The 17371-nt window shown below is 39.1% G+C and overlaps 1 protein-coding gene across 1 annotated transcript; it reads right to left on the bottom strand.

The window, feature by feature from the left end:
• Positions 1-611: 611 nt before the first annotated feature.
• On the bottom strand, positions 612-10572 carry LOC128864394 (coiled-coil domain-containing protein 40). Its single transcript, XM_054104027.1, has 6 exons — positions 9583-10572; positions 6535-6677; positions 5908-6467; positions 5695-5839; positions 1609-1817; positions 612-1548 (listed from the first exon to the last, which is right to left on the bottom strand). The coding sequence occupies exons 1-6, from the start codon at positions 10491-10493 to the stop codon at positions 748-750; spliced, it is 2769 nt and encodes a 922-aa protein (XP_053960002.1). The 5' UTR covers positions 10494-10572; the 3' UTR covers positions 612-747.
• Positions 10573-17371: the final 6799 nt, after the last annotated feature.

The following is a 17371-nucleotide window of genomic DNA, read 5'->3' as shown; positions in this document are numbered from 1 at the left end:
CAGAGAAATAGCGCACTTCGCCACAATAACATACAATGACGATTATTTTTACTGGATCACCTAGTAAAGAGTTATTTTTGCACAAATCTATTATTTTATTTCAGTATTATGAAAAAAAAAACGCTGAATACATAACAATTCAATATCTTCAATTATAAAGAGTTCGAACAATCGGAATTCAACACTTTTTTAATTGGACACTGAAAATCCGCACTATCATTAATCTGCAACAAAAAAGGTTAAAACTGTTTAATTAATTACTTAAAAAACAAAAAAAAAAAAAATAAATAAATAATTGGCGAGTACAATTCTGTTGGATGTTTGGCTGAGCTCCTCTTCCTATTTGTGGCATGCGCACAAGGTTTTTTATGAGGATCTTTCTTTTTCATGGCAGAAAAACACTCTGAGATTTGCCATTGCCTGCCGAGGGGCGACCGTTGTTAGAAAAAACCGTTTCTACTATTTGTATTTCATACTGGGGGATTCGGGCCCGTGCACTATCCTATGGTAGTCACGCACCAACCCATTCGGCTACGGCGGCCGTCCCATGGATATAATAGCCGTTAAAATTTGAATAACCTCGAAGGATTTAAAAATGATTGGTTGGGATTGTTTTCATTATTTCTATATTTTCAATAACTTCGATATCCAAAATATAAGTATTTGCGAAAAAATAAAGTCTGATCTCTTAGAAGACATAAAAAATTAATACAAAATAAACTGGTGGTAGAATTTTTGCTGTTCTCTTCAATCCCTAAGGACCTGTGTTATTTTGGCAAAGAATTTTTTCTTCTCTGGAAACTCGTTGGTCAATATCTGTACTACGTCTAGGAGGTTGTCATTTATTTCCATTTGCTTTTGCACCAGCTGACCTATTGTCGTTTCGGAACGCATTTTCGGTACGCTAGAACCTACTCCTAGTCGCCGATATGACTTTGCACGATTTTGTTTGCGTACAATGCGATCTAAATTGAAATGTTTCAACAGCATGCTCTCATCAATCTTCTGACGAAATTCTTCATCTTTTGTTTTTTCACGTTCAATGTCGTTGTATAAACGACTTAGTTCGGCACGAATTCGTTCATTTTCGCGAGTTACTTTCACGAGCTGCTCGTCACTAATGGTGTTGATCTCATTTTGCATCTTTTTCAATCGATTACGTAGATCGATAACTTTTTGCTCGGAGGAAATACCGGTTTTCAAACGTTGCGCTTTGACTTCGGCGAGCTTCTTTGCCGAAGCGGCGACATAGATGTGCTCACGATGTGCCACACCATGCTGCAAATCTTGAGCAAGCTTCTCTTGAGCGCGTGACAACTGTTGGAAACGTATCTTCATGCGATGTATCTCTGACTTCATATTACCAATTTCACTCGAATCACTTGTTTCATCCTTGTGCCAACGCAAGGCCTCTTCGATGAGTTTATACTTGGTCTCCCACGAAAGCGATTCACGATGTTTATCTAAGACCAGATCTTTGTAATGCTCGATTTCGTCCTGTAGTTCATCGATTTCGGATTCCATATTCAAAACGTTCATTTCATGATCCTAACAACGTAGGATCAAATGTAGTTCAAGGCGAGCAATTTTTGAATTCTAATTACTTACCTTCAGTTTTAGAACCAGCTCAGTATGCTCCAATTGGCATTCATTTTCTTTAGTGTCATGCTGTAGACGTGCTTTGCTTATCTTTTTATTCAATAGCTCCAATTTGGTTAGGAACATTTGTATGTCACGCTCCAGTTCTTTTGTGGCTTCTTCTTGCTTTTCTAGATCTATGTCGATCTTCAGGGACTTTTGCTTTACTATACCGTATTCTGAAAATTCAAGGCAAGTAATATTAATAGTGTGTAAAAAAAATAGTGTCAACATTTAGACTTAAAAAGAGTAAATGAAAATAGGATGAAATTTAGCTTACGGGCGAAACCGCACTCTCTTCTACATCCAATTTTCAAATATATTATATCTGATCACTTTCGAATGGCGATACCAGTGACGATTTTGTAGGAGATCGTTTACTAATATTTAGAAACGAAGCTTCCATCAATAATATGACATAAAAACAACAAAGTTTCTGGTGTCAATGGCATACCGATTAAGCTGCTCAATGTTAGAGGCGAAGAGTTAATACGATGCATCAACGAGTAACTAAGTGCGCTTTGGTCGAATGTCCGATGCTGGGAAGCCTAATAACAGAATCGCTCGGCAACTGCGACTGAATCTTAATGCGACACGCAAGGAATCCCTTCTGAGCCAAATATACATAGTCTTAGCACACAAATTTCTGTTATAACCGGGCACTGTCAAAAAGGTAGACATACAAGCGGGGAGACCCATAAATTCTGCAGAAGCTGATAAGATGACGAAGAGGACGAGTCGATTCTGCACCTTCTGTGCCACTTTTCTGGTCTATCGAAACGAAGATTTGCAGTTTTAGATACACAGTTCTTCAAGGAGCTGAAAGACCATAGCACTGTGGAAAGAAGGGATATTCTAAAGCTTTTGTTTGTTATGTAGCTTTGCACCCTGCTCCTCGCGTGTTGCCTCTTTCAATTTGGGTTGATATTTGATTTCGGCGATCTCATCTTTAGTTGCTCCATCGTACGCAACAGATATTCTTTCAAGTTTGATTGGAACTTTGCCAAGAGAAGATGATCGGGTGGCAAAAGTGCTAGTCGAATGGGCTCAGATTCTGGTGTTCCAGGAGCCTCTGGTAAGCGCGAAAAATCACATTCGGAAGGGCCATCATTCTCATGATCCTGCTTTGATTCTGGTATGTGCTCTGGTCCGGAATCAGTCGGGGATGTCTGTTTAGCCTCGCGTGGAGCACTTTCTGGCGCTACTTCGTTATTCATTATGAAAATAATTCAGTTTTTGGTTTAAATATTCCGCTAACAACCAATCACTCGAAATGAAAAAGATTGAAAAATGTTTGTTTCTGTTTGTTTCCAAAAGTTGACTAAAAATTCAGATTGTTGCTTTGGAGATTTTATACAAAGTGTTTTTGCCTTATAAATATTGCCGAGTGAGAGTTGCTCGTTGCCATAAGAAAAATATTGAGATGTTCGTATTGACAATCATTTTCACCGTCGTTTGGTATTATTGTTTTCGGAACACGATGGAGAGATGGGAGCGATCGAGGCAAGTTTCACATGAGACCGAGTGTATCTCATAGTTTACAAACGTTACAAACTAACGTAACGGGACATTTCATGACACGAAAAAAGCTCTGCTTGGTATCTCTATGAAACTAAATGGCTATATACGAGTAGAACGACGTTCAACAGGATCCTCAGCCCCGTCTGTGGGACTTCTCCGAGCCATTCGGAATTAAATAATATTAGAAAGACAGATGCGTAACATAATCGATTACTCCATCAGGGTCATCCGCATGAAAAAGGGCCTACAGCTTAAAGAAGGGGACAAAAGAGGTTGATTCTAGTAGCGAAATAGGACAAAACAAACACTATTGAGAATTATAACTCCTGTCAAGGACTTGGTAGGCTTAACGAACAATAACCTCACTTCACAAGTCTGTCTTATGCCCATCATAGCGCCGTAACGTGGAAGATATTGAATTAAGATAAAAAGGCATTCAAAGGAGTTGCAAGTTTGATTGGAACTTTGCCAAGAGAGGATGATCGGGTGGCAAAAGTGCTAGTCGAATGGCTTCAGATTATGGTGTTCCAGGAGCCTCTGGTAAGCGCGAAAAATCACATTCGGAAGGGCCATCATTCTCATGATCCTGCTTTGATTCTGGTATGTGCTCTAGTCCGTAATCAGTCGGAGATGTCTGTTTAGCCTCGCGTGGAGCACTTTCTGGCGTTACGTCGTTATTCATTATGAAAATAATTCAGTTTTTGGTTTAAATATTCCGCTAACAACCAATCACTCGAAATGAAAAAGATTGAAAAATGTTTGTTTCTGTTTGTTTCCAAAAGTTGACTAAAAATTCAGATTGTTGCTTTGGAGATTTTATACCAAGTGTTTTTGCCTTATAAATATTGCCGAGTGAGAGTTGCTCGTTGCCATAAGAAAAATATTGAGATGTTCGTATTGACAATCATTTTCACCGTCGTTTGGTATTATTGTTTTCGGAACACGATGGAGAGATGGGAGCGATCAAGGCAAGTTTCACATGAGACCGAGTGTATCTCATAGTTTACAAACGTTACAAACTAACGTAACGGGACATTTCATGACACGAAAAAAGCTCTGTTTGGTATCTCTATGAAACTAAATGGCTATATACGAGTAGAACGACGTTCAACAGGATCCTCAGCCCCGTCTGTGGGACTTCTCCGAGCCGTTCGGAATTAAATAATATTAGAAAGACAGATGCGTAACATAATCGATTACTCCATCAGGGTCATCCGCATGAAAAAGGGCCTACAGCTTAAAGAAGGGGACAAAAGAGGTTGATTCTAGTAGCGAAATAGGACAAAACAAACACTATTGAGAATTATAACTCCTGTCAAGGACTTGGTAGGCTTAACGAACAATAACCTCACTTCACAAGTCTGTCTTATGCCCATCATAGCAAAGGCATTCAAAGGAGTTGCATTAAATAGGCAAGCCTTTCTAGCTTTATGACATGCGACACTCTAACATGCATCAAAAAGCGACTACGGTACCTTGGCCGACGAAGATGCTCCGGTGGAAATATACTTCGATTAAGTCTCTTCCACTACTTTCAATGAATCCACCTTCATTCAACCCTTGCAGTATTACATGGTCTAAACCCATCTCTTCAAGCCCATTAATTTCTTTGTTTAGAAAAACCACTTCGAGGGTGTCCTATCAGTTAGAAGGGCCATGCAATTCCCTACAATATTGCTGAGCTGTCACTCATATCAGTTCACAAAATTTTTTCAGAAGCGATCAAAAGAAAAGTCAAGAAAAAATAATTCCATGACGAATTTCGAGTGCCGTTCGTGAATCCAAGGAAATTAATGCCGCTTCATTATCAGATAAATATTGCTCTCTTGAAAGGATGTTACATTAATTAGCATACACATTACACATACATACACAGCCATTCGATTGTTTCTTTAATGTAGTGATCAAGATGGCATTACGCCGCGACCAGAGAAATCGTGACGAAACAGCGTGATTTCTTCCCTAACAAACTGATTTGCTGTTTTGGTGACATATCTTGGCCTCACAGGTTGCCTGATCTTACCCCTATGGGCGTTTTTCTGTGAGAGCACCTCAGAAGCAAAGATTATGAAACAAACTCAGCGGCCAACTCAGCACTAAAAGAAAATATCATTCGCGAGGAAAATGGCACCCCGACATCATTTTCCAGCGTGTGGCGCGGAGTACGGAGGGCAGGTACCAAGAGCGTATCCGACGTAACGGCATTTAGACGAAATAATTAAAAAAAAAAAAATCCGCACTTGTCTTCTTTGTAATAGTTATTGAATAACTACTTTTATCATTAGTCGACAACTCATTAGATCGAATTTTTTAGAATTTCCTTTGAAATTCGAGTATTCACTGTAGCAGTTTTTAAAATCGAAATCTGCAAAAGTACCTGTCAAGACCTCGATTACCACAATTTATTCATAAAAACCCAATTTATTTGCTGTTTTTCAATTGGTCTTCAAACGGGCCCCCAATACCAACAATGCAATATAAGAAATATAGATACCAGGTAAGGATTAAAATTTGGGTTTGAAAATAAACACTTACGTTTTTGTGTCACCTGTATTTCGTTAAGTTGATTATTGCGCTTTTCCGTGAGATTAACGTAGTGGTTTTGCATCATTAGCCAAAATTGTTGTAATTCACGTATTTGCTGCTCCATGGATGATATAGCCTTTTCCAGCATTTTTATCTACAGTTCAGAAATTATCTTCACTTTTCTAATTGTTTCTGAGAATATACTTTTACAAATATGTATACCTTCTTGCTTGCTGCGTGCAATCCCTCTCCTTCGCCCAATTCGGTCAGATAAGCGATACGACTTGACAAGCGGTCAACTTTTTTCAATTTTATATCGATTTGTGTTTCGATTGTACGTGTCTCGGCAGAAATGAGATCTGCGTTGCGCTCAGCATTGTCTAATTTCTTTCGTAGCTCCTCTTGTTCCTGATTCATCCTAATCAATATGCCTCTGTAGTGCTCTGCTTCGAGAAGTATGTCGGAGAGTTGGTTTTGCACTATGGCCAAGTTTAATTCAGTACTTCTGCGGGTCTCTTGTGCTTCGCGTAACAGTTTCAAACGATATTGGCTCGCTTTATCCGTAATCAGATCTTCTTGCGCCAATTTCAACATGTTCTCCTCCATTTCGTATTTCTTGGCATTAAGTTTATCGATTTTCCATTGCAATCTTCGCAATTCGGTTCCCAAATTGTTGCCTTCTCGATTAGCTTCGGTCAAATCCTTTTCGTTTTGCTCTAACCAAAGCGGAAGCTCTTCGAGCTTGGTTTGCAGAGAAAGCAGCGTGTCGGATTGCTTTTGACCTGTAGGTGGATTTTCAGATATGTTATAATTTTTTTTTGTTTTTATAGAAACCTTTATTGAACTCACATTCGCGTTTGAGATTTCCGCAGTCGGTTAAAAGTCTTGTTTTAAAGACTTCTAATTTTTCATTTATTTTCGTTTCATTCGCAATTTGCTTTTTGATAGCCTCAATGCTCCTGGTGTTTAATTTAATGGACTCTTGTGCCTTGCTGGAAGCAAAAAAAAAACAGAAAACATTGTTTCGGTGTGCAGACTAAACATTACTTAGCTCTCAACGATATAAGTACTTTATTTAGGTGGCGCAAAATTAATCATTTCAGTTTGTTTTTGAATAAATTTTTTACTAAATTAAAAAATGATTTTGAGTGATGGCAATATCTGTTTTGGCCTTTACATTGTTTGTTTGTTTTTATACTGCACTAGTGCCAAATATGACTGACGTCATTTGAAAAAAGGTTTAACTCTTTCGATCAGTCACCACCTTGCGCAATACCACCATGCTGAGTTGGTTGCCAGTATATGAAGGCCACGACTGCAGGCGAAATGCCTAGCGAAATTATGCACTGAATCAAAATTCCGCGGACTAGAACTCTTTTGTCGTCTTACCAAAGTCTACATAAAAGAAGTTGTAAAGGTCTGGGAAGACACGGAAGTTCACGACACTGGATTGAAAGTCCAGACAGGAGGCAGGTAAAACAGTTTATTCTTTCTCCAAGAAGAGCTCAAGTATACTCCTAAACCTAGACAGAGAGGATTTACGCTATATGTTCAGAAAACTAGGACTAGCAGAAAAAGACGTATACCGCTTTTGCGAGCCAAAGCATCACCTCTGGGAATGTGTAGCTCTCGTTAGGTGAAGAATCGCACACCTAGGTGCTTTTACTCTAAATCCATTGATGATATGGCACGAAAAGTATGAGGAAGTGTTCAACTTCATGAGAAGCCTCCAATTGTAGGCTCGCAGTCAAGCACCACATGGAGGGTCCAATGCACTATGACCCAATATTAATAATAATAATAACAATCTTACCTTTGTCAAGATGTCCAAGATTTCCCACAGTAAAAAAATGTCAGTGTCAACTAAAAATATTAGTCAAAAGTAAGCACATACTTGGGCTAAGAGACGTGAGCTGGTACCGAAGTACATATTTACTTGCATATAATCAAAGAAGTTTTAGGCAACTCATAACCCTCCCTAAAGACAAACTGAGAATACTCACGGGCATTCTGACAGGTCACTGCAGATTGCGTAGCTAAGCAAGATAAGAAGGAGGATAAGATATCGTGGAGAAGAATAAGATAATAGGACTATGAATAAGTTCGTGCGGTTTTTTCCGAAATTTGAAACTTTATTGACGTAAAATGGTTACAAATTTAATATTCAAAATATTGTCCATCGCTTACTACTACTTTTTCCCATCTTTCTGGCAATTCACGGATTCCCTTTGTGAAAAATTCGGTCGGTTTTGCCGCAATCCACGAATCGATCCATTTTTTGACTTCATCGTAATTACGGAAGTGCTGGTCAGCCAGGCCATGTTGCATCGATCGGAAGAGATAGTAATCGGATGGCGCAAGGTCTGGACTATACGGCGGGTGGGGTAGGACATCCCATTTGAGCGTTTCTAAGTATGTTTTGACCACTTGTGCAACATGTGGCCGAGCATTGTCATGTTGCAAAATAACTTTGTCGTGTCTATCGGCGTATTGCGGCCGTTTTTCTCGCAGTGCTCGGCTCAAACGCATCAATTGTCGTCGGTAGACATCCCCCGTAATCGTTTCATTCGGTTTCAGTAGCTCATAATACACAACACCCAGCTGGTCCCACCAGATACACAGCATAACCTTCAGGCCATGAATATTCTGCGCCGACGTCGATGTTGAAGCATGGCCAGGGTATCCATACGTTGCCCGACGTTTTGGATTGTCGTAATGGACCCACTTTTCATCGCCAGTCACAATTCGATGCAAAAAACCCTTTCTTTTGTGCCGTTGAAGCAGTTGTTCGCATGCCATAAAACGGCGTTCAACGTCTCTTGGCTTCAATTCATACGGCACCCAATGGCCTACCTTTCGGATCATTCCCATGGCTTTTAAACGTTTGGAAATGGTTGATTGATCAACTCCCAAAGTTTTTGCAACCTCTTCTTGCGTTTGAGCCGGATCTTGATCGAGCAATTCCTCCAATTCGGTATCCATGAACTTTGGCGGCGCACCCTCGCGTTCTTCGTCTTCCAAGCCAAAATCACCACTTTTAAAGCGTGCAAACCACTTCTGGCACGTTCGCTCAGATAGAGCATGCTCACCATAAACTTCCACCAAGATACGATGACTTTCGGCTGCTTTTTTCTTCATATTAAAATAATGAAGAAGAATTCCCCGCAAAAACACATTATTTGGCACGAAATTCGACATTTTCAAGTGTGGTAAAAATATTGTTGTTTACGCTTCAAATAAAAAACTTATACTGACGTTTGTGCCTTACGACAGTAGCTCTCCAATGAATGTTTGGAAATGTGGATCGATGGAATAATAATCAAGTTACGCCATCTGTTGTAAAACCGCACGAACTTATTCATAGTCCTATTATATCAGCCGGAAGTGACCGGAAAAAGGCAACCCAGCTATACTAAGGTTACTGAGTTTGGATGAGGTGCTGTGTTGTAGGGGGCACAAAATCCCACGAGGTCGAAGTGCAAACCTTATTTTGATTCATACATTTATTCAAGCAGATTTTGGGACCACTCTGAAACTACTAGGTTTTGCTTCTATGTATTATAACTAATCACAATTAACTTGACACTCTCATTGTGATATATAGAAAGTAGGTGGAAGTAGGAGTCATTATAGTACTGACCAGCCCTCCAACTATTTTAAAACAATATCCCTAATGCAGGCCAAAGCTTATCTACTTATATTATCATAAAAATATACTTGTATAATTAAATTTATTTGGGATGTATGGGCTCTGGGAGATACCTGGAAATGAAGCAAGTGGCCAAGGTGACCTGGCAGGGCCTTTATTGGTTCGTTATTAATTACTACACTAACCCTTACACCACTATCTGCCACACTCCATATCATTACACCATTCATATGCGATGTATCACTTACCTCATTGCCTTATGCGTTTGATAGACAATTTTGTCGCGGTGTTGTATGGCCACTATCACCTCGCTCCATGCCTGAGTCAGACGTTTATGCTCATTTTGTAGGACTTCCAAGTCGGTGCTCGCATCACTAATGCTCATCTTCAGCGTATCGGTTACGCCGCGCATTTCTTGCACTTCATTGCGCATTATCTCGACTTGATATTCCTGCTTCTTAACTTCCATGTCCAAGTGGTAAAAGAGCATATCGGATTTCTTTTTCTCTTCGGATAGTTGCTTCTGCAGTTGTGTATCTCGACTTACGATACGCTTGGCATTCTTCACTTCATCTTCCACCTCATCGGCCCAATTGCGTATATGCCCCTCCAAGGTGTTCATGCTCTCCAATTCGACCATACGTTTGTTATAATTTTGTTTTTGTTCTTTCTTAAGCTGCAAACGCTGTTCGTACTCCTCCTTGAGTTGTGCAACAGCGCCCTCCATTTCCATACGTTTCTGCATATTTGTTTGTATTTCTTGCCCATAATCTTCCAGCTGCTCGTTTTGGCGATTAATACCTTGTTGCAAGTCATATAGCTTTGCACCCTGCTCCTCGCGTGTTGCCTCTTTCAATTTGAGTTGATATTTGATTTCGGCGATCTCATTCTTTAGTTGCTCCTTCGTACGCAACAGATATTCTTTCAAGTTTGATTGAAACTTTGCCAAGAGAGGATGATCGGGTGGCAAAAGTGCTAGTCGAATGGGCTCAGATTCTGGCGTTCCAGGAGCCTCTGGTATGCGCGCAAAATCACATTCGGAAGGGCCATCATTTTCATGATCCTGCTTTGATTCTGGTATGTGCTCTGGTCCGGAATCAGTCGGAAATGTCTGTTTAGCCTCGCGTGGAGCACTTTCTGGCGTTACTTCGTTATTCATTATAAAAATAATTCAGTTTTTGGTTTAAATACTCCGCTAACAACCATTCACTCGAAATGAAAAAGATTGAAAAATGTTTGTTTCTGTTTGTTTCCAAAAGTTGACTAAAAATTCAGATTGTTGCTTTGGAGATTTTATACAAAGTGTTTTTGCCTTATAAATATTGCCGAGTGAGAGTTGCTCGTTGCCATGAGAGCATTCAACAGCCTTTGGGTGGTAGAGTACGAATCATTCGATACGATTTGTTTAGAAAATTTTCAATTATATTTGCTTACATAAGTACATTATTCGCCACTTAACACTAAGCTCATAGCGGCACCAAAAGAAAACTCGTATTGCTATGTATTTAAATATTTGCTCTCTAAAGAGGGAAATCCCTAAAAGTTCCAAAATGTTACATCGAACTAAAATCTAAACAGTCCAGTCGATACAGTCAAGCCATATTTATTAATGAACCTCCCGAAAAGTTGAGGTGGAGGTGCATGGGGTGCGTGGGTGGTTCCGTAAGCTATGAATCGCCTAGAATTGGCTGCTGGTCCAAACTGAAGTTTGATTAATTTCGAAAACGTAACACATCAAAGTGATCTCCTTTAGTTGTATGACCGTTTCCATTCATTTGTGCTTTGAAATAAGAGTTTGGTACTCTGCAAGGATGATTTTACGACTTCAAACTTTATTTAAAAACATTAGAGAATCACGCCCACGACTTGTAGCACAACAAAAAACATTAGTGCTTGGGAACTTTTTGAGCAAAAGTTTTCATTTCTATGATTTTGAGTACTTTTTCTTTAGTCATTGCTTTGAAATAAAAAGTACCTTTTCCCAGCGGTCATAACGGATTTCTTAAGTGGCTCAAAATGGCTGATACAGAGTGAATATTAGACATTACATCACCTTTAATTATTGCCTTATCTGGGCAAACAGAAAAATATTGAGATGCTCGTATTGACAATCATTTCCACCGTCGATTGGTATTATTGTTTTCGGAACACGATGGAGAGAATAATGAGGTGACGCCTATAATGGCCCTATCGTGGTTTATATCACTCTCGGATTTCGTACTACTTATACTATATATGGAAATAATTATAGAACATTTTAGTAATCGTATATTACAATAAAAACAGAACATTTATACATATATATAATTGGCGCGTACACCCTTTTGGGTGTTTGGCCGAGCTCCTCCTCCTATTTGTAGCGTGCGCCTTGATGTTGTTCCACAAATGAAGGGACCTACAGGTTCAAACCGACTCCGAACGGCAGATATTTTTATGAGGAACTTTTTCATGGCAGAATTTTTTCTGAGAAAACTTTTAAATTTATTGATCTAAAAATTTGTACACATATTATGTTCTCTTTTAACTGTATTTTAAGACTTAGTATTAGTAAAAATATTTATTTGGAAAGGAGCTACAGCTGATCTTCGGGAGCTCCTCTCAAAAAGGACGTTTTGCGGTGATCACTATATCTCTGAACTGGAGCCTCTGAAATGAAAAAACCAAACAGATTTCGTTACTGTAATATTAAATCTAGTAATTTATTGAAAGAATAATCAAATAATTTTTTTTGACAAAATGGCGGGTTCTAAATAAAAATCGGTTTTTGACCAATATTTCGGTCTTAAATTGTTTATAAAAAATATCTATATTTATCGGTGAGAAAAAGTCTTCGATTAATTATATTACTAAAAAATATATTTAAGAAACTCGTGTTAAAATTTGAGACTAATCGGTTTAGCCGTTTTCGAGTAATGTTGGTCACCGACTTTGAAAACACCATTTTGAGAAAGAATGCGTTTAAAGTTTGCTTGTAAAGGGTTTTCCAATAATAGGTGTTATTTTGAATAGCCCGTTATTTCGGTAGATGTCGCTTTTGAAGCTGTCATTTTCTGATATTTGTCAAGTAGAAACTATGCCATTAATAAAAATGGAACGATACACGCTTAAACAACGCATTGAAATTCACTTTAAAAATGGTGAAAATTTGGCAGAGACGGTTCGTAAAACTCGAACATTTTTGGGTTATCGTGACGCACCTTATCGGACCGCAATATAGAAACTGGTGAATAAATTCAAGCTGTTGGGACAAGTTAGTGATGTGAAGAATAAAACCCGAGCACGTCGCTCAAGAATAGCCGAAAATGTTGAACAAAACCCAGGTTTGTCCATCCCTCGTCGTTCTTTGGAATTTGGCATTCCACAAACGTCATTACACTGTATTTTGCATAAAGATTTGGGTCTTAAGGGTTATAAAGTCCAGTTAACACAAGAACTCAAGCCGGCCGATCATCAACAACGTCGTGTCTTAGCTGATTGGGTCGTTGAAATGCATGAAAATGATCGGGAATTCCTTCGAAAAATCATCTTAAGTGATGAGGCGCATTTCTACCTCGGTGGCTTCGTCAACAAACGAAAAATTGACGGGTCCGGGGCTCAGAAAATCCAAGAGTTATTGTTGAAAAGCCTCTCTATCCTCAACGTGTGACTGTTTGGTGCGGTTTATGGTCTGGCAGATCATTGGACCTTACTTTTTCGAAAATGAAGATGGATCAACAGTTACGGTGAATGGATTGCGCTATCGATAGATGATTAACGATTTTTTATGGACGGAATTGGATGGTATTGATCTGGACAACGTTTATTTTCAACAAGACGGTGCTACGTGCCCCACAAGCAACGAAACCATTGATCTTTTATCAAAATAACACCTCTCATTGGAAAACCCTTTACTTTCAGCACAAATTTGGGTGTAACTTCGAAAATATTCACCGGAATGATATTTCACGGGAACGGTATATGTATATAAAAAATCGGTTTTTTGAAAATTCTAACTGTATATAGCTCCTTAAATTACAAACGACGAAAAATAAGATAAGCCTTATGAGAACCGGTGGAGAGACTCTTTTAAAGAAGTAATCTCAGCAAAATAGAAGATGAAGCCAGCCGCTTTCTAAACCTAAGCCTACCAGTAGAGCTCTTACAAATGTCTCAACCTTTGGTGATAACACTTGGATGGCCAATGTCTAGCATATACGAGTATGTATTCGTTTTCAAATTCGCCTTTATTCGCCATTTTTTCCATACATTAGCGCTTACCGTCAATCGTTTTCCACAGAAAAAAACAAGCCAAACAAGATGAAATCAAGGCTCAGATGACATGCATATGTGTGTAAGACGGCTGATACCTCGAGGCACGGGCTTATTCTTCTAGGGGCGAATGGACTCGCTGGAATACTAGGACATGAAACATCTGCCTATTAGGGCAGAGTGGGTTTTGGCCGGGTTTTAAAACAGTTAGTCTTCTGCGCATACGACTGCAAAATTACAAAGGGCATGTTGGACAATTTAATAAACAAAATTCCTCAGTCTGGGTTCACTATGGTAGAAATGGTGAAAGATATGGGTGCAATAACCAATCGTTATGGAAAGAGTTGAATGTGACAAGTGGCATATTTGCTTAAGCTGATTCGAAGTCACTTCCTTGCCACTGGATATAGTAATACAGAAAAAACTCGCTAAGTTGCTCACATTAACATCAGCTTTAGATGTTTCAATCGCCTACAAAATATCAGAGGAACATCTCACGGTGTACCATGGAGTCAGAAGGTCTTGTTGGCTACCCAATTGTTTTCACAAAGTACTGCGAGTGCAATCAGAAGGTGATGCATTAGGGCATGACATTTGCAATGCGATTGAAACATCCGATTGAAACATTTCGCAACGAGCGGCAACAGTGAGAAGAGTTGGATAGTCTAGACGAGGACGTGATTGAATATGTTTCAGGCTTCATTATAAGAAAGCTGGGATTGACAGAACACGTTTCTAATAAGCCTACCTTTACTTGGGTGGATGAGGTTTTCAATCGAATTTCAGTGTCGGCGTCAAGAACTTTTTTATAAAACCAGAATGTATCAGTTAAATATAAATTTAAACACATCATTGCGAAATAAAGGACATTTTTAAAACCTCCCTTTAAACGCAATAATAATAATTAATTTATTGTAAATAAGCACAGTTAGTTTTTCAAGTATATTAGTAATATAAGAGAAATTGTGACCAGGGGATCAAAGCTCAAAACGTAGATGGGCAAAGCGTGGTAAGGTAAGTTAAAAGTTTGTGTTAGTAAATTAAATTTATGATGAATTTCAGTGAACTTATGAAAAAAAATAAGCAAAAATTTTAAATTTTTTACATTTGAATTGAATCATTGTTAGCGGAATCAATTTCATTTGCGTTACGAAGCGTCGAGCAAGAGATGATGTTGTAACAGGATTTTCCAATGAATTTCCGCTTTCGCATGTCAAATTCAATTAGCACTCCAGTGAGAAGCAACAATTTTCCTAGAAGTTAGAAGGCTCAGATCTTGTTCTATGAAGGTATAAACATTCTAAGGTTTCTTCGTTGGCACTGATTGGATGTTCAAAATTTTGTATTAAAAATGTCGAACCAGCTGTTAATAATTTCAGCAAACTCCGCTGTTTCTATAGCATTGTAAATCTCATGACCCAGCGCATGAACCCGCCATATTGCGCTTGAATTGCTGTGTGAGAACAATTGGGCAGCCAACTTCACCTTTTGATGCCCAGCATGATGCGCCGTGGATGTTCTTCGTTAAGTTTGTATGTAATGGAAGCGTCCGACACCGACGTAAAGTGAGCAACTGAGCAATCGTTCTCGATGTCAGCAGTTTGCCTTTATACACGCGAGGATATCCAGTGTCGAGGAAGTGATTGCCAAGCAGTTTAAGTAAATGCGGAACGTCTGCAAACACAAATATTTTGCCTTTCATTGCTGGATTGGAAAACCAGGTTTGCTCTAAGAAAAAAAATTGTTATAAAATGATATGGTAATCTTTCAAAATAGGAGTGGTATACACGATACTTTCAACTCTTTCCACAAGGACTGATTTCCTGCTCCCATATCTGATACAATACCCACCACTGTAAACCCGGATTCCTGAATCTTAATGTTGAGGTTCACCGAAATTGCCTTCGTAGTTGCAAGGATTGCGAATAGTGTCGGTTGACTGGTCGTATTCATAAATGAATTGCACTTTAATTTCGTCGTAGCGCATTATGCAGAGTATATCTTTAACGAGTACGCAAGAGTAGCAAGGGAACTGAAAAGCACTTTTACATAAATGGCCAGAGGAAATGTCTTGCCATGCCTAGTGGATGTTTTTTGCCGGATTTGTCCCTACGCAAAAATTGTTGTTATGTGTGATTTGAGTTTTTCTAACTCCTTAACTCGCGTTCTGAATTCCTCAATTTAGGTTTCAAGAACTGCCACATGACAATCTTTTTACGACCTAAAGCAAAATATTAGCTACAAGAGGTTTTTATTATCTCATTAATATGTATTTACTCGGTTTGGGTTGAGGTATCGACAATTTTGGAAGGAGTTGCATGAGCCCATTCAGATGGAGTTTCCGCTATCGGCAACGCATCTTCACATAACCTCCCCCTTTTAGATCCATATAGAATGTAGAATGTAGGTGGTACGGCTACCAAAAAGGGGTGAGGATGAAAAATTTTTTGAAGAAAGGTTTTAAATCGACGCCGCACGACTAAGACCATATTTTGTCTTTTATTACATTCATTGGAACGAAAACATCTTGATGGCTTCTTGGGTCTATGTTTTGTGACACAAAGCGCAACTTGCTTGTTGAACCAAGGATTATTTCCCAAGGCAGCACAAAATTTAGGTAGTGGGGGTGTACAAATGTTGACCAGAGAGACCAAAATCCTGTAGGAAGGAAACCACAATCCTGCTGTGAGTAAAGAAACCAAAATCTTGTTGTTTGAGACGAAACGACGACGCGAAATATTGGTTGATTTTTACAGCTTTTTAAATTGCGTTTTTCAATATATTTTCAAAAATGTTCCCCTTCAGGTAAGAGGCGTGCCTTTTATATGTCGGGATTAGGGAACAAAAACAAATTTTAATCATCGAAAATCTCTTTATTGTTTTTCAAAATACTCTCCATGAAGATCTATACACTTTTGCATGCGTTTGAACCAATTGTCGAATCACTTTTGCCACTCTGAATTAGGTACCTCCAAAACATGCATTCTGAATGCCGCAACCGCTTCTTCAGGTGTCGAAAAACGTTGACCTCTCAGTTTGTTTTTTACGTACGGGAATAAAAAGAAGTCATTCGGTGCCAAGACAGGACTATACGGCGGATGACCCATTAATTCGGTGTTTTGGGTGCTCAAAAATGCAGTTGTTTGAGCCGATGTGTGAGAGCTCGCATTGTCCTGGTGAAGAGTGATCCGTCTTTGGCGATTGGTTTTCCTAATTTCTTGGAAGACAACTGGCAAACAAATGGTTGTGTACCACTCAGAATTTACTGTTCTGCGTTGTTCTAGTGGTACGGTTGCGACATTCCAGTTTTTCCGAAAAAATAGGCGACCATTTGCGTGGAAGTGCTTCGTGCGCGAAAAACTTTTGTTGGATTTGGCTCATCTTGAAACACCCATACAGTCGACTGCTGTTTACTTTCGGGCTCATACGCGTAAATCCATGATTCATCACCTGTCACGATGTCATAGACGTGTTTCGAAGCCCCGCGATCGTATTTTTTGAGCATTTCCTTCGACCAATCGACACGAGCCTTTTTTTGAGCGATTGACAAATTGTGTGGGATCCAACGCGAACAAAATTTTTTGACAGTCAAATGTTTATGCAATATTAAATGTATGCTGCTCCCACTAATGCCTAAGATTGTCTCAATCTCCCGATAGGTCACATGACGATCTTGCAATATCAGTTCGCGCACAGCATCAATGGTTTTCGGAACAACAACTGATTTTGGACGACCTTCACGAAATTCGTCTTGGAGTGAACTACGACCACGATTGAATTCACCATACC

Source organism: Anastrepha ludens, chromosome 5, assembly GCF_028408465.1.
Source record: "Anastrepha ludens isolate Willacy chromosome 5, idAnaLude1.1, whole genome shotgun sequence".
In the NCBI taxonomy this organism is placed as follows: domain Eukaryota; kingdom Metazoa; phylum Arthropoda; class Insecta; order Diptera; family Tephritidae; genus Anastrepha; species Anastrepha ludens.
Note: the sequence above shows the minus strand (reverse complement) of the source record. Positions and strands in the feature narration are given on the sequence as shown.